The sequence below is a fragment of the Aptenodytes forsteri genome, unplaced genomic scaffold (genome assembly GCF_000699145.1).
Source record: "Aptenodytes forsteri isolate BGI_AS27 unplaced genomic scaffold, ASM69914v1 Scaffold2, whole genome shotgun sequence".
NCBI lineage: Eukaryota > Metazoa > Chordata > Aves > Sphenisciformes > Spheniscidae > Aptenodytes > Aptenodytes forsteri.
Genome location: NW_008795695.1, coordinates 19145181 through 19163774, shown reverse-complemented (window position 1 = coordinate 19163774; position 18594 = coordinate 19145181). Strand labels below are relative to the sequence as shown.

The following is an 18594-nucleotide window of genomic DNA, read 5'->3' as shown; positions in this document are numbered from 1 at the left end:
AGTGACAATGTTCCCCCTTGCATCCAATAAAGGATGGAGATTCTCCTTGGCTCTCTTCTTGTCATTAATATATTTGTAAAAACTTCTTTTGTTGTCTTTAACGACAGCGGCCAGATTGCGTGATCGTTTGTCCTTTTACAGATTGCCAGATCGTTATGTGCTAGTGGAGGGCTCCGCCCCTGCCGTCCTGAGCAAAATCCCCAGCCAACAGCCTAGACAGCTTTTAGTCTCAGAGGTAGCTCAGGTGTCTTTTCATAATGCTGCATTGCACCTTTTAAACATTTTTCATATTTGTAAATATGAAAGGTTAGGTTTTCAGTGTTTTTCTAGGTTATTAAATCACCTGCAAAATACAAAGGACTAAGTACAAACATGTAGATGCAACAAGTATGTGTAACTGTGAAAAAATCGATGAAATGTTTTTGATACAGATGGCAGCAGATGTCCAACAGCACAGTTCCTGGTAACTTCTGTACATCAAAGTTTTTCCACCAGATAAAACGTCTATGAAAATCTCATGAGTCCCAAAAGTCCTAGCTGCTCATTAAATTCTGTCATTGTGCCCAAATCTAAAAGCAAATGCAAAATCCAAATTACTTTCTAATCAATTATTGACATCTATTCTGACAGAAGATATTCAGATATGTGATAACATCAAGTCAAGTAATAAAGAATGTCAGCATTGCAATGTCAATGTTTACAAAGAGAATGGCAAAAAGTAAACCCAAATAAGCAATCCCACTAAACAATAAAAAGATCACTAAAATCCAGGCAATTTAATATTATAAAACAAGTAATTTCTTGATGCTTGTATAAACTGACTGAACTTCAACATTTAAAAGTTCCATTAAAATTAAATTATTAATTAAAATATGAAAACTCTATATAAAGAGAAAGAAAAGAAGGAAGATAATGAGGCTTTTTTGGGTAAATGGGTGCTTTTGTTAAAAATGGAGCTTTCTAATTCCCTTAAAGAAAAAAGGGAATGCATCCAAACCATATGATGCAATACTTTTGAGACTTTCAGACTTCAAACATATGGACAAGTACTAGCATTCAGCAAGAAAATAGAAATCGCCTATCTGAATGAAAAAAGAAAATAATTTTCCATGATCTTGAGCAACTACACACTCGCAGATTTTAAGGTTAGACAGTAACTTTATTGATTGCCCAAGTGGACCTTGTATAAACACAGCGATGAAATTCCATCAGTAGACAGGTAATTTACATTGCTTATAAAAAGAGTCTTTAACTTTGAAAAATAATTCTTAAAGTGTAGAATGTTAATACAGTTATAAATAATAGGCAGGTTTTTTCCCTCTTTTTCACTTTTGGAGCTTGATCATTTTGGATATTTACTTGCAATGGAGATGGGCCACAAGCATGGTATAAGTGATACAAATATTTTTAATGGCAAATTATTAACATTACTATTTTAACATAGAAAACTGAATCTTGCCAGTATCACTCAAAGAGAAAAACAATTCCTTTCTGATTATCTGGCCACTACACAAGTCAATGGAACATTCTTCTACCACTGACAAGATATAAGTCAAAACTCTTCAGCATTTATTATTTTCAGATTTTAATTCATTTTATACAAATGTTAATTAACATTTGTAAAATGAGGTTGAATTCAATTTTGAAATCCAATGTAATTAAAACCAGACTTTTTGCTGTAACACTGTAAATAGGAAGTCTCACATGAGATACTATTAAATATGTTGAAAACTCTAAAATAACTCAGTGCTTGCTTTCCTGAAGAACTACCATTTCTTGGCAGTTTTAGTCAGTTAAATGTTTCAAAAAATTATGTTAAACTTCTCCAATTGTTTAAGATATGAAAGAAAGACTTAGTATCCTGAGAAGTACTCTCAATTTACTTCACATTTGCATACTATTGAATTCTTTATTCTTCAGAAGGACATAATACTAACAATTTCTGAGACAACAAGAGTAAATTAGTAGGACCTGCAATCTCATCCTGTGTGGCAGTTCCTTACCTTCCTTTTACATTTTGCTTATAACACTTTTGCAAGTAAATTTGCTTCTTTCTGAAGCTACTGAGACACTGGTCTCGTTAATCTAAAAAGCGAAAGCTCCTTCAAATTGATATATGCATGCAGATTTCTATGAGTGTTAAAGATTTTCACAAAGACATTAAGAACAAATGCAGGTAGTTACATAAAACTAGTCTGTTAAAATATGCTCCGCTTGAGCATAAAAGAAGGAAAAGATGCCCCTAACAACACTATTAGTAGGACTTCTCTTAGCAGGAGAGCAGACAACGGTACTTGGGGAAAGGAATTGCCTGCTGATAGCCTGTAAACAAGACTTTCTGTCATTTCTTGTCTGCTCGTGGTTCTGGGCAACAGTTACTTTCATCTAATTAGTGACTGGGTAGGTTGAAGTTTGGGGGGGCCGAAGTTTTACATGCTTTGGTCCTTTTACTAAAATCACCTTTATCACCTCAGTCTTCAAACAATTTAAGAACAGCAGAGTAAATTGCAGAATATGTGGTCATATTTTCCTGAGGAGAGATTTGGTCAACAATTCTGCTCTCCTAGCTTTTTTGGAGGGTAGATGACAAAATTTTACTAACACGATTTGGGCAAAATTAAGTGCCTTTATCCAACACAGCAATCCAGGGTGCCTATTCTCCAACACAGACTGATTTCTAGGAACATAAAACTTAGGAGAACGTTCCTATCTATTTAGAAGTACCTATTCTAGAACTAGCCAGATACATTCCACCTGAATTATCACACAACACAAAGTTTAGTAATTATCTAACTCTCTTCACAGGCTTGACAAGGTAAGTGAGCTCTGAGCAAGCCTAACACAGCCACCAGCTCTGATATCACCTAATACACATAGCAGCTCTGGGGCTATCAAAAAAGCCATGCCACTTTTACTCAAGAATATAACCAAAAATGGAGGAAGGTCACCTTGTAGTCTCACATCCTTTTTCGGAGCACTACAACACCTGAAGTAGGCGGTTTAGATCTTGCCCTTTGCCCACTGAGCCATATACTTCTAGTATATATAGCCTGAGAAATGATATATAACTGTAATTCCCCGATCACTCAGACATTTCTGGGGCATGTTATTTCCCGTTCTTAAAGGGCAACTGTCCCAGTGTTCCAAAATGACTTTCAAATGCGGTACTCTTCTCAGTAACACGCTATCCCTTTCAAAGCTATAGTTTTATCTTGTTATTGATGTTTCTTTAACAGCAAATGGTTTCTCCCTTCCTTCATTTCCATGGCATAGATTTCTCATAGGAAAAACAAGGTTTCTGCTGTAAAGAAGTACATCAGGATGATTAATAAACTTTGCATCTTTATGACATAGGAAAGCTATTACTCAGGTTCTTGAGAAGTTCTTGAAATACGTGGAATCCAGAGAATGGAATACTGGGGTTTATTCAATAATTCAGCTTAAAAATATCAACAAGATAACTGGGCAAACTGTATACAAGTACAGTTTTCTCTTATGCTTTTCTTTTACAGTCGTGGTAACTAGGAGTTTTACTACTGGATGACAAATTCCAGATTGTATGAATTTTTTTTTTCAAGTGGTAAACTTTATTTGTATGCAATAGCTCTAAGAGAAAACCACATGGATGGCAGTACAATGGAGATGGCTATTTTTTTAGGATGTCGAGAACAACAGTACAGCTGTAATTCACTGGGGAGTTTCCATACATTTTGTTGTGAAAGTGATGACAAGTTGATGATTTTGCCATAAAACTGTCGAATACAGCAAACTATTCAATAAAGGCATTTTTATGGAGTGGCACAGGGACACTCAGACTCTTTTCAGATTAGTTCAAGCGTAGCTCTCCTAACAACCAATTATAACACATAGCTTTTCTTTTAAACAAACAAACAAACAAACAAACAAAAAACAAACCACAAAACCAAAATAACTCTTCTGAAGACATCCTCTATAAATTATTCATACATTTGTGGACTTGGTTTTAAAAACTGCCAAATAAAATTTCAAAAGGAATCATTTGGTCCCAATGTGTAATTCTTGATCAAAATAGTCTTCATTGAAATGCTTGTATTTATTGCTCTTATTTATGTATTTAATGTAATAGAACTTAATTAACCTCTCAAGTGATATTTTGAGAGTTCACTACATTTCACACAATCGCTGAAGAAAGATGTGTGTTACTTTGGCTTCTTATAATCTTGAAAGGGAGATTCTTTGGTCAGGAAGAGATTATTTCTTCACAGAGTTCTATAAATATTCATTTTCATCCCTCCTCTATCACTTACACAGCCAGAAACCGCATTACAAAATTGGGATGTAAATTACTAGCAAAGTAAAACCACAGAAAGCGTATTCACTGTTATCTTTTGCATGTGTGTGAACACAACAGTAGGAAGGCCTGCTATTTAAAGTTTCTTACATGCCCAGGATCTAGCAAGATCTAACATAGCCTTTGTAATTACTTTGGTATTTCTGATTCCAAGACTGTAAATTTGGTTTTATTATCTCTCAGTCTGTTTCTATATTGACTTGTTACCGGCTTTATGTATTCTATCCATAGGAACTGATGGAAAATAAAAGGAATTCTCAAAGTTTAATTACTTTATTATATTCAAAGTTGCTTATAAACTCATTCAATTTAAAGAAACAACATTTTCATCAGCAGTAAAGCAAAGTGTTTTGGATCTGTGATGCATTATGTAGAGAAAAACGTTATTGTACAGCATATGGTTCTGTTAGAATAGAATGGTTTATTGAGGGCTTTAAAAGAGCAGAGAGGTATCTTGCTTTTTCCCACAATTCTTCCTCAATAAAATGTAACTATGTAACTAATAGTAACTAAATGTAACTATTATTCTTATGTATTCTTTAATGTATAAGTTGTAAACAAACTATGATTTACATTGAATAAACAGAGATTTGAGTATAACATTACGTAAACATAACACAACCTTTACTTTATAGAGTCAAGTACTTTTTACGTAGTATAGCTCCTGCAATTTCACACAGATCATGAAGTAAGGGTGGGGAAAAAAGGTTCAAAGGAAATAATTCAATTGTATGAGCTTATCTGTAATTTCTGGTTTTATTTCCTAAAGAAAGACTAAACCTACGCAATACTATGACAATTCTGTTGAAAAATAATCTCATGGTCATTGACCTTTTGCAGTTCTTCATAGAGATTACCTTGTTTGTTTTTATAAATACTTTCAAAGGCAATAATGGCTTCTAAATATAGTTCAAAGTTAGACTTTAACGAGCATAATATACATATTTCTGCAAGCAGAATGACTTAAGAGTTACCAATGTTAGCACAGAAGCCAGAACCTTCGGGGTTTTAATTCCAGTTGATGGCACACTGACCCATCCTGTGACGAAGAATGCAGTTATCTTGTACCGTAGCTATGAGTCTCATTTAGTATTTATAATATACCTGTTCAGTGATATTGGCCAGATGATTATGTTGGGTTTTTTTACTAGCACCTTAATAGCAAAAGACAATGAACAGCATATTCATGCAAATTAGCTCATCTTCTCAGCTTTTTACTTTTCTAAGTGTGAGATCCCGTGCTTCAGCCCGGGAAGAGGTCGTGCACTAGATATAGTTGAGTCTATCAGCTCCTACGTGACAGACCAGCGCAGCACAGCCCTGCACTCCCTTTCCTTCATGATGGGATCCGATGCACTTGGCACCCGATAGTGTGACATTACAGAAGGCTGCATGTGAGAGTGGTACACAGCTGCTGCAGAGGAGCATGAATGGCACAGTGCTGATGCTCAGGTCATGAAACTGGATAGATTTGAATCAGTACTCATAACTGCTAAGACATAACCATGGTAACCTATTTGTATTCATGAAGAGGGAAAAAAACACAGTAAGTGGGAAACAGTCTGCGGGTAAGGTAGTCAGGGAGGACTTGCAGCAGGACTCTGGTGCAAGCTCCAAGTATAATGGAGGGGACACCCTCTAGGGCTGTGGGGAACGTGCAGGCCTTAGCACCTGGAGCAGGTTCACCACTCCAAGGTTCAGCTCTGGCTGCGAGCAAGATTCCCAGGGATGGACTTGGGGACAACACACCGGGTGCAGTAGACTAGGCTCAGTATGTGCTGGATTGCAAGGCAAAACAACTGCACTAGGTGGGAGCACTGTACAGCACGGCGGGCTTCAGAGGAGCTGTGTTAGAGAGCACACAGTTAGAGAGCACCCCAGCTGTGCTGGGGATAAGGAGAGTCTTCCTATGTTCAGGACAGCATAGCACTGTGAAGGGGTGGGAGCAGTGAACTACCCCCATGGTAGCTGCAGCAAGAACAAGTGGATCCTGTCTATACAGCTATTTAGCAGGCCTAATTCAAACCAGACAGAGCAATCTCCATCTTCTTCATACAACATACCGCAGGAAAAAAAAATCATACACTTAAAAATATAAAATTACTATTGTTATTTTAAAGAAGTACTTAGGTGACAGTATGCCACATTTGGCATATATTCGGAAAAACCTTATGTGTCACATTCTAAAGTCCTAGCATTTCTTTTCCCCTAGATATATCATGATCTCCTTAAAATTCAAAAGTAATAAATACCTCTTGAATAGTGTTGAGCACTACCTACAGTTATACAAATGTAAACTAACTAAGCATGAAAAAATCCTCATGACTCTAGTTTGCTGCCTCAGAAGACTGGATCAAAAACGGCCCTGATCATACTTTATCTCCCTCCATTACAGAAACGCGGACCCTGTATATTTCTGACAATAAATATTTTGTTTACTTTAAAATGATTTCATTAGCAACAACAGGATGATGTTAGAAGATTCTATGCTACAGCAAGATGTACTTGAAAGAACATAAAGGGGCATGACCTGTATCTACTGCATCATAAGCTGCACTTATGCAGTCAAGGATATTGACAGTTTCAGCATAGAAAATTAATTGCTAAATCACAGCAAAAATGAATCCTCTATACTTTAAGTTCAAAACCAGCTAATCATTTTGGGAATTCTTATAGATAAAAACTAAAAAATCAGCATGTAAAATATATTCACCACACTGCTAGCCACAGATGCAAGCTTTAATATAGTTGGGTTACCACATACTCATTCATGATTTACAGTCTGATAGCTTGCTTGCTTTTTTTTTTGCTGTATGAGAAAGAAGCATTTAATCTATCTTAGAAGGCAATTTCACTTAAAGTGAAGTGCAGTTTTCCAACAGAACAAAATTTAGTCATGCATACAATTCACATGAGGGCATATAGGAATTATGTTTGCATTTCATGGAAAGTCTACAATTCTTATCTTCAGAAGACTTGTCTCAGAATTAAAAATTAAAACATCCTAGAAAATACTGATGGGAGTACTACATATGTTGGCTTTGAATAAGCGCTGTAAAGTTAAGGTATATGTACACGCTGCATCTGAATTCAACTGAGTATGTGATTCTAAAATTAATTTGCATGTCAAACAGAAACAGGTACTTATGTAATATCTAAACACTATCCATTTCTTCTTAAATTTCAAATAAGACAAATATAGCTTCTCTCTCTCTCAGTAATATGTTTCAAGGCCAGGAAGAGAATAGCAGTTAAACAATGTTATTTCACATAGGCTATAGTCTAAATAGTATCTGTATCTGCTACTAACAACAATGCAGTCCAAACATGCAATGTGATTTTGACATATTATGGAAAGTATTTACCTGATGGAATAAAAAGAAAGAGGTAATATGTATGTGTGTGTGTGTGTCTATATATATATATATTAATTATGGGGGTAGAGAAGTTTAGCCTATGTATAGACCTTCACAGTCGTCGGTTTCAGGGAGCAATCCCTGGTCTCCAGGCCAAGATGTACAGAACGGTTTGCATCCACCTAAAGTGAATTGGCTGTGTCCACATGCAAAGCATTTGGCCTGGGTCTTCTCTAAGCTCCACAGGGGATCTCTAGGACCATAAGAAATTCATTGTTTGTAGTTTTTAGTCCTGAGCGCTCAAAATAATAACGGAAGATATATAACAGTCCACCACAGAGGGCTGCTTTTATAGCACGACCTTGAGACTGTGTTTCATCCTATAGTGAAGGGCATAAGGACATGCAAGCATCCAAGGGTGACAAGACTACATCTTCTATAGACTTCTTCTAAAACTTAATCTACTAATTTTTCCACCTTAGACACAGCTAGTTGGTTAATTCTGGAAAGGGAAACCAGAACTAAAGAACTAATACAGACTAATACAGGGCATCATCTGACTTGTGCGTCAGCTGAGGGGAGATGAAAGAAGAGGCTGCAGCTGTACTACAGAGGCAGGAATTGAAATCTTCTTACAAGCCTGTGGCTATACTCTATGAATTCTTTCTTTTTCCTCCTTGTTTAAGAATAAATGTATTTCATCACCTATAGCGATCACATTCTATATTTTCTACAATGTGCTTCCACTATGAAGACAAGCGATATGAAATTAAGGTGAAAAATTTGAAATATATGATCACTGACTTTCACTTCCATTTCTTCTATATGCAATTTGGAAAACCTCTGTGGGAACTGTCTCCTGATGGAACTCTCCTTCTCATGGTAAATGCATAAAGTATCTCAAAAATGCTATGCTTATCAGGTGTTACAACATTTTCCATATTTGCTGAAACATCATATGATAGCAGAATCACCACTTACTGCGGTCAGTAATTATTGTTCTGGCCTCTTGATTGCTTGTCTTGTTTTTTAGATTTTGTGCTGCAGTTATTAGTTCATCCAGTTGGGGACGTCTTTGCTCCAGATCCTGTAGTATTGCCTAGTTGCACAGAAATACAAAAATAAAACAAAGAAAAAAGCATGTAGAGCTGTTGAGAAGACCATGTATAGGGACTTTTTTTGTGCCGCCTTGATTTAAAGCAGAAATATTGTTTGCTGTTTCAAATAATATGAAGAATTTGATCTAGACTTTCCAAATATTGTTGTTATTCTTAACATAAAAATACCAAGTATAACTTGTAATAGTAATTTTAAAAGAACCTATTAGACTAGATATAAAATTACAGTCATTCTTCATTTTTTAACTCATCAAATTATGCAAGGGTAAGCTATTTTCCTCTGTAAAGCTATGGAAGGATACTATTCTTCTATATGCACTTAGATTTTACAGTGTATTTTAAAAAAGATACAGCGGTTTACATTCTTACCAGATTAGGCAGGATTTTCCTAATAACTCATGAAGTCTAGTTAATAATGTTTGTTTCTTCATATTTTAAGACTGTTTAATTACTATCTATTGGTTTAAAGCCAGAGAAAGACTGTTAATGTTGCTTTTTCTGTCCTGACACCTTATTTAGCAGAAAAGTAATTAACACTCACATTAATTTATATGTTCATCAAGGAGATACATAAAGCCCAGGCAATCTGACTAGAAAGTAAGAAGTGGATCTAGAGTTTCTCATAGGGAAAAAGATGGGCTTCAGAATAATGACTCGTGGTCTTTCGGAGGTAATAAAAACTAAAATACAATAGCTTTAGATATAATGAAAATGAGAACTCAAGGAAAGTAAGGCATATAAGAATTATGCATATATTAGTTTAATTTATTTTGAAGGATTAGGGAAGAGCAAACAAGGAATCAGTTCAACAGTTTCCCAGATAAGAAGCATCCAAGCATGTATTTAAAAGACATTGACCAAATCTAGCAACTTCAAGTCCCTATTGTGTAGCTTCCAGAAAAGATGCTCATTAGATTTCCCAGTCTTAGGAGTTGGCAGTAGCAATATTTATTACCAAATTATGAACAAATGACTTTTTTCTGCCCACAATTTTGAGCCACCAGAACAGAACAGTATGCTGTCAGATAGCTAGTAGGTATAGTACATGAGCTATCGAGCTGACAACAAAGGTCAGTGGAGGATTTTTATTTTTCAGGCTTTTTATGTGAACAGTGGTTAGATAATCTGTTAGGATGCTCACCTGGCTGTTGACTATGTGTCTTGAGTATTTTATTGTCTTAAAAGTCTCTCCCCCCCTTAAAATGTTTTTATTCTAAATAATCATACTTTATTTTAACAAGCTGTTATTCACTGACTGTACTGGATGGAAAAGACCTGTGGAGTCTGATCTTAAATTTGGCCCTCCAACCTGAGATTAGAGTTACACAGTTTCACCAAGTTGAAGGTGACAGGTAAAGGCCTAGTATCATTTTCTGTTCAATGAGATGATTAACAAAAGTGAATGAGAATATCACTTCCAGTAACTACAGCATGTATCACCAAAAGCAAGCTAAAAGCTCCACATAGTTTCATTTTTGTTCAGCTACAAACTCTTTAGAAAACAGGTAATTTTCAAGATACACATCTAGCTACACCCTGTGAAATTCTTGCCTTTAACTTCTGTATCAGAAGCTCTTTGAAAATCTTATAACTGGCTTTCTAAACTCATACCCAAAAGTTTCGACAGTTTTTTTCACTTGTATACTGATTGGATTGCATACAGAGGCACGCAGTTAAAGCAGCAGCTTGCATAATTAAGCGAAGAACAAATTTCTCATTAGAAGTCTCTCCTTAGTGAAAGCACTCAAGAAAAAGAAATAAAATCTACTGATGCAGTTACTACCTCTAGATATCTACTTGCCTTCAAAACTCCATTTTCTAGGAAGACAAGTTAATGAGTGACATGAATTTTACAATAGAAAAAGCAGTCCCATTGCAGCCTATCAACACCTGCATTATACATATTGCCAAAATGGACTGTGCAGAAGGAACATTAAAACACGTACAACATGCTCAGATAATTGTGTGTAATATTTCCCTTTCTCCTTCCCCTACCTAGAAACAGTTTAGAAGAGGAAAAGCAAATGAAGTAATTCTAAAGTCTTACACCAACAGTGACTCTAAACCGTTCCCTAAAGAGTCCTAAACATAATTTTTATATTTGATATACTGAACAGGAGAATGATTTATCCGATCCAGCCTGAGTCTCCAACCAGACATTAAATGCTAGGTTTGTACCACAGAAGAAAGCTTCTGCTATACAAAATCTCGTAAGAAACATAGCAACAGATAAGGACTGCTCAGTAAGGATTTGCTCAGTACCAAAATGAGAGAATGGAACTGACGTATGCCTAAGTGCTGTACAGAATGATTTACCCACAAGACCCATCTGCAATTCCTGAACTGGACACTCAGGAAAACTAGCAATGCCTCTTTAAAGTGAGTCTTGCTAGCTCTGCTGTTTCCTCAGGAACACAACAATCTCGTCCCTATACAGACTGTGAGAACATCCTTCCCTCTGCCATTTAATGTGAATAAAATTACTTTCTGCCGGACCTACTAACATGTATTTTTGAAAGGTCAAGAAGGACATCTTGAAACCCTTATACTATGAACAGATTCTTGGACCTGTCAGGAGACAATAATGTGTAATTATAGAACAGATGGGGTTTTTTCTTAGTCTTGGAAAGGTAACCACTCAGAATAAGGAAAAAACAATGTTCCTCAAATTAATATATTCTTTCTTTGATTTAATACAAAGTGTCGGAGAAACCTACCCAAACAATGTTCTTTTTTATTCGGTGAAATTGTATAAATTAAAATTGTTGTAAAATTGTTACAATGTTTATTGGTACAATTTTACCACTTGGTACAATCTTAAAAGACTTAATAAATATATGTTCCACAGGGAACCTACATTGTACGTACACATACAAACCCTGATGGAAACTTGGATAAAAGTAGCTACTAAAACACATCATTCCTGAGCCTTCCTGTGATCCTGTAGCATAAAAGTAAACAGCAACACTTGAGCTCCACTGAAAGTATTATCAAATTCAGAAAAATATTCTGTGACTGGATAAACTAATCATACAAATTGATTTTGTGAGTAACAAAAATACAAATCATTATTCTAGGAAGATAAGTGATTTGATGAATACATATTAAAAGACCACTAAATATGATTTTGGGAAAAATAAATGAATAGTTTTAAAGTATTAGCTGAAATTATCTAAAACAAACAAATAAACAAAAAAAAACCAAAACCCAAAGCAAAATCAGAAGCAATTCATATATGGAGATACTTTTTAAAACTTTTACAAATTCAGCCAAATATTTAACATTGTAAAACTGGATCCTCAACAGAAAACTAAGTGGAAACAGTCAGAAGATGTTGTTACAACAGCCATGGGAAGAAAAACTCGTTAATAGTCGCACCCTGGTTGAGGCACAGCAGATGCAACAGACCAGATGCCTCTGATTCGGAATGTCAGCACACTGAAACAAATGTGCTATGTAAAAATGGGTAATACAGAAATAAAAGTATTATGAAAGGATTTTCAAAATAAATTAAACAGAAATCTATCTAGTCCCCATCAGGCCACCAAAAGCACAGGTACAAAGACTTAGGGAATCAGCTACACTAAAAGGTTTTTTTTTTTAATAAACACTTGTGTTCTTGTGCATATAATTTCCCTTTACTCTCATTTACCTAGTGCTCTGTAAAGCTACAATAATGTATTCTGCAAAATATTACAGACCACATTTTAATCAAGAAATTTGTGTTTAATAATAAATGTAGTTCAACATGAGTAGGTCAACAATGAAGAAGGACCACTGACATCCATGGCTGTACAAATACAGCTTTAAACCCCAAAAGAGCTTTTCTTTTTCTTCCATATATCTAGGAGTGCCAACATAATAATGCTTGGTGACAGCACAGTAATGGAAAGATGAGATTCAGTCATCAAACCTGCCTACAGTTTGTTAGAAAGTGATGCTATTCACTTTTAACAATCTTTCCACATTTGTGGACAGCAGCTGCTCAAAAGAAAAATCCAATTTTCAGGTTCCTAACTTTTATGATTTCTTTACACAAAATGGGGGTTGAGATATGGAACAAATTGTTTAAGTCAGCAACTGAAATAACTTGTATAAAAATTGCTAAAAAGTAAACTGAAAAACTGAAACAGGTGAAGTGTGACAAATTCTTGGTGGGACTGCAACGTTTGAGACTGAGAATTAAAATATTCTCTAGCTTTATAACGTACAGCATGCTACAGCCTGCATACTTGTCACTCTAGCCATGTGTGTAGTAGTTTATATAAAAGATAGGATCTTTAAAATCTATCCAACCTTTTTTTCTTTTTTCCTGACTTTATGGCAAGCATTATTAAACTGGAATATCTGAATTCCATGATGGTACCAAGTCTTAACATTCAACTAATCATTTACTAGTGCTGATTAGGGGTGTTTGCTCTTTAATATCAGAAGCAACTTCTCACACCAAAGCCAGGACATTTCATCTCCCATTGCTGAACTTCAAACATGTAAATGAGAGTTAAGGTTGCTGTTCTGCAGCATTATACATGATTGTGCCTCAGTCTGTATGCTTCTTCAAAAAGGCTCTGGGTCTACTTCGTAACCGTTTTACATTCCTAAGTGGAAAAACGTCTCTGAAAAAAAAGAAGTTAAAATGCCATAAAAAAATGAAAGATTATTGGGTAAAATAGGTCCCACAATTCCTTTATAGTGTTTAACTGAGGAGTCCTCTGTAGTAGTAATGACTACCATGTCCTCACAATTTTTCTGTGTATTTACATGCTACCAGTCGAATACAGTTTGCTATCTATTTTATACTGCTTTTTACTAGGTAAGAACACTAGCAGTGAGTGATCCAAAAAATGATGTTTGGTCAAAAAGGAGATTTAGAGAAGACCTTGCATATTAAGAGCAAACTGGAAGCACCATTTTGTCATAAACAACCCATGGCTGAAGACTAAAACTTCCCAGCTGTTTGGGATGGTTTATTTTGGCCCACCCCCAACCTTGTTTAATGAAATGAAGCAGTGGGCCACAAAAGCACAATTGAATGATTAATATGGGAATGTAAGAGAGAAGGAACATATAGTTTTCTTCTTATGAACCTATTCACTCCTCCAAACTCACCATGATATTCTTAGAAAAAGCATAATTCCATTAAACAGTTGTTGAGGAAATGATTTGCTCATCTTTTGAAAAACTTTAGACTCTAAACCTTAAATTTAAACAAAAAAATGAAGCAATTACTTCCTGAGCAAAATGTATAGCCATGACAACTTTTACTTAAAACAACTGAGTTTCTTAAGGCTGGTTGATTCTCTAAATATAACGTGTTATATACATACCTAGAAAGAGAGAAAGCTTTGGAAAAAAGCTTGCTAACAATTTCAGAAAATGCATATATGCAACACCTACAATTCATCTGCATAATAAAATTGGCTTTGTTAAGTTATTCCTCCCAAGCACAATTTGAATTTGTTTTCTTGTCACTAAGCAGGAAGGGAATATGAGAGAAAATGATCATTTACATACTCTCTACATTTAAACATAAAATTATGAAATAATGAAAGTAATATAATGCAGTGGAGTTTTCTTTTTAAAACAACTTTTGTTTTGGCTATTAGCTGTTTTGTGTTTTCCCTCCAAAGCACGTATAATTTTAGGAAAATAAGAAGGTCTAGAGTTACTATTTAGCAGTGTTGCTAGCTGATTGGTACCTGTCAGTGAAATCAAAACATTAACAGACTGGACACTATGATTTGTTTTTGCCTGAGTGATTTATGCAGCCTAAGTTTTCATAAGCACATATTTTCATGCCCACTTAGGGCCCACTCAAGAACTGCCTAAGTAGCTCTCATCACTGTCTTAGTGAATACATCAGCTCCATCAGCGATGCTGTGGAAAAGCCACCAGTGACAGCTTATCAGGTCTCTCACTAGATGCATGAAAAAGCATCATAGAACTTTTTGTATGTTTTTTGTGGTGGTCACTCAACAAATTATGTTGGTGGCATTGGAAATGTCTGAGGACTGTTCCTGTACAGCTTATGAATTCTGGTTCATACTAGGAAGTTATGACAGCGAAAAGTGCACCATGCTGTTGATGTACACTAACCAAACCAAGCAGAATGGGGAGTACTTAATTTGAATCTCCATGCTTTGGCCAACAATGTAAGGTGATGGTGATGGCTGGAGCTGGGATAACTCTCACCCTCTCTCTTCCTCTCCTGCTCCCCATTTGTCTATAGAAAAGGACTTTGGGAGCAGGTATTGCAAGGTCTCTAAGGAAAGGTGACTGAACTGTAGAAGAGAATAAAAGCTTAAAAATCTGAGTTCACATGGAAATCAATTATACTGCTCCAGAACTGCAGGAGGCAGATACCCTTCTACTTATCCACAAATGGGGTAGTCAGCAAGGAAAAGTATGTGCAGCATGGGTCAGAGTCACAAGAAAGATACAAGAATGAGATTTCCTGAGAGGCTAAAAGTCAGCCAAGGCCCACTGAGATGTTTCTTACCATCCTCATAGACCACCAAATTAGGTACTGACACTAGGAAAAAGGTGGCACACACACAGGTTGCAAGACAAAGGTAATACAATTTGAAGCAGGTCCAGGAAGGCAGGATGTGCCCTAGCCTTAGAAATAAAAAGGTGGAAGCAAACAAAAGTTCAGCCTGCAGCTGAAAAGATTTTCAGACTAGGAAAATAGGCTGCAGAGATGTAAGGATGCAATGCACTAGATCTCTTGTAGAGGGATCTCCAATTAATGCATGTTAGAGGCAAGCTACCCAGATGTGAAGTTAAGTAAGACTAAATTTGGGTATGTGATATGAACTAATAATGCTGTAGACATTTCACACTCATTTAAAATATTCATACCAACTATTACTTGTTGTCAACAATAAAAAAGAAAGAGAAAAAATCTGTCACAAGGGGATCAGTTTATACCAACTCAAGATGAAGGAAGTGACCAAAGGAGCTCGATGAGACAAGAGAAGCTTCACCTTGCTAAAATTGGACTTTCTGAACCCACTCCTTTTCAGAAGAAAAATAATATATAAAGAAGGGCAAATATTTCCAAAATCTTTGCAAAGTTTTTCTGTGTGTTTAGTGGCATTTACAATGGCATGTTTTCGCTGAGCTAACCTGTAACTCAGTACCTCCCCTTTATGCTGGTATCCCAGAAAAGATGTGTTTAAGATACAGAAAGTAGGCAAGTTGTCCACATGGTCCAAGGAACCTGCAATATCACAAGGAGTTGCAAGAATGCTATACTAAAAATAAGCATCTAAAAAATGACGCCATCTACTATGGCACCTTACACTACAATACATGGAGTAAGGCAGGACTGCAGCAGAAGTGGTTGAATTTCCAACTTTTCCTGGATAATTGGTAAACAAAAATCCAGAGTCTTCAGGAATGTGAAGTAGTTTGGGAAGCTTAGCTACTATGTGCTAAATAAGATCCCCAGATATTTTTTGACAGACTGTGTCATTCTTACAATAATGCGTAGTAACGTTCAAAATTGATGAACACTGGCAACTATCTCAGACACCATCTATGGGAAAACAAGCACTGAACAGAGGGACACTACATAGGAAGCGTGCTGTCTACACTATTTTGCACATATGGTGCATATCCAGGCAGAGGGTCAAACCACCAGCAGCTTGATCATTCTAACTGAGATGTCTTGATCGACTGCACTGGAGTCCATCCAGTGGGCAGGATGGAGAGAAGATGTAGAGGAGACTAGGAAAAGATTACAGCTTAACATGGTTTGTGAATGAATCGCTCTCAGATAAAAGGAACTAACACTATTATACTCATTGCCAGAAAAAAGGAACAAAGCTAAAGATATGTCTGTAACAAGTGGAACAACATTTAAAGATTTGGGTGTTTGGCTGTAATGAGATCCATTCACCTAGAGGAACATGGTGATAAATCACTTGTAAGAACTCAAGACTGAAACAGGATTACACCTCTAACAGAAAATCTGAGTATATGTGAACTGTGTATAAAATTACAGCCTTTTGCCCCCACGCAATGCGGCTGTTCAATACTACTTTTGTTTGCAATAAAGTATGAGCATCTAAACAATCAGGCAAAACTATTCCAGGGTATCTTATGTCCTTTCAGACAATCACACTAAATAACTTAATGGATGGGAACGAGTGTTAGGAGCTAGAGAGCTTCCCCAGTTTCTATACTAGTTGGCCGAACCAAAGTCTCTCAGCACGTAGCTACCATTTGTGGAATGTGAATTTGCAAAATTTACTATTTTATTTCTCCTATATAACTAACGATTTTCAGATTAAGGAATTTTCCACTGCACTTACAGATGCGTATTACCAACAAAACTGAGGACAGCTGTTCTGTTTCTCAAAGCTGCAGCTTTATGTTTTTCTTTACTGTTTTTTCGGATGATGGTGGTAGTGAACTTCTTTTATCTGAGACTGATCCAGTGAAAAATGTACTTGTCAATGCACTTCAAAAGCAAAGTTATAGGTTCTTTACCTTATCACATTTTTGAACAGAAGATATGTTCACCTTGCATAAAACAGTATGGAGTAGACATAATATTATATTATGAATATAAGCAAAATAAACAGGTATTTTGAGTTATCCTTTTTTTAAATTTAAGAAAACAACTAACATATTTTCATGGAGAAGGAAAGCTAACAGCTTGACAAGATGTTCCAATTATCGACTAAAGATGCTCCCCAAATTATCAATTTTTATAGGGAAAAGATTAGCCTGAATCAATTTTATGCTCTGAAAAAACCACAGAATGACTTCCTCAGTTTCTGCTAGAGCCTCTGGAAATCTTTGATTACTTTTACTGGAAGTTTTCTCCAGTAATAGCAATTGGATAACAATTAAGAAGAATAAAATGGATTGGCACAGCATCATTTGCCAGATAAGTTTTTCTTTAGTACCTTATGACACTAGATATTTTTCTCAAGGATAAGGTAAAATGAAGAAAGAGGATTTCATCTGGTTTGTTGGGGTTTGCTTTTGAAAAAGAAAACAAAAGCTGTTACACCACTTGTTTCTCACAGTGAACTTAATATTATTTAGCTCTGTGAATGTGTGTGTAGGGGGTAGTGGGGGGGAAGGTGTTTCTTATTTGCCACGTCTGATAAGAAATGTTGGAATAACTCTGGAATAACTTTAGTCCAAATCTAGTAACTTGGATCCTTATCTTTATTCATATCTCATTATCATTCTGAAAGATGAGAACCATACAAAGTAACAAGCCTAGTTTTGGTACCTAAACCTAAACCAGAAAGGTTTTACTCCTAGAGCTATACTTCTGCCTTTCTTTTTTGTTGCGCTTGTTTTTGTTTCTTTGACTTCTAGTTTTTATTCCCCCATATTTCTGTAACTATATACTTAATTAAGGCCAACAATAACACAGAAGGTAAAGGTAGAAACCTGAAAAATTCTGATGTTGTTCATATTTCATTACCAGTGAAGGAAGGAAGGAAATGTATATAATCTGGATATTGCAAGTCCAGGAAAAATATTTCATTTAACAGACTTTTGTCTTCAATAATCTCCACACAGTGGTGTACTGTAAAAATGGGTTACTGAAAGTCTGGACTGGGCAAGACTTACCTTTATAACTAATTTCAGAGGGGAAATCTTAAGTTCTCAATTGCCAGCAGGAGTTAGTAAATTATTAATACCATCTTGTCTTGGTAGTGTCACAGAGACACCAGTCTTTTGAAAATACCGTATTTAACACTCAAAAACTATAATTTGCCCTTCATGATGTAAGAAGCTATGGGGTAGGTTGAGAAACAGG

At 35.8% G+C, this 18594-nt stretch overlaps 1 protein-coding gene across 3 annotated transcripts in view; it reads right to left on the bottom strand.

The window, feature by feature from the left end:
- DMD (dystrophin) overlaps nucleotides 1-18594 on the bottom strand; it is a 1230427-nt gene that overhangs the window by 325995 nt on the left and 885838 nt on the right. For all 3 annotated transcript variants that reach the window (XM_009283051.2, XM_009283049.2, XM_009283050.2), the window contains one exon: nucleotides 8668-8785. In XM_009283051.2, the coding sequence (XP_009281326.1) occupies nucleotides 8668-8785 (118 nt within the window). The remainder of the gene's footprint in view (nucleotides 1-8667; nucleotides 8786-18594) is intronic.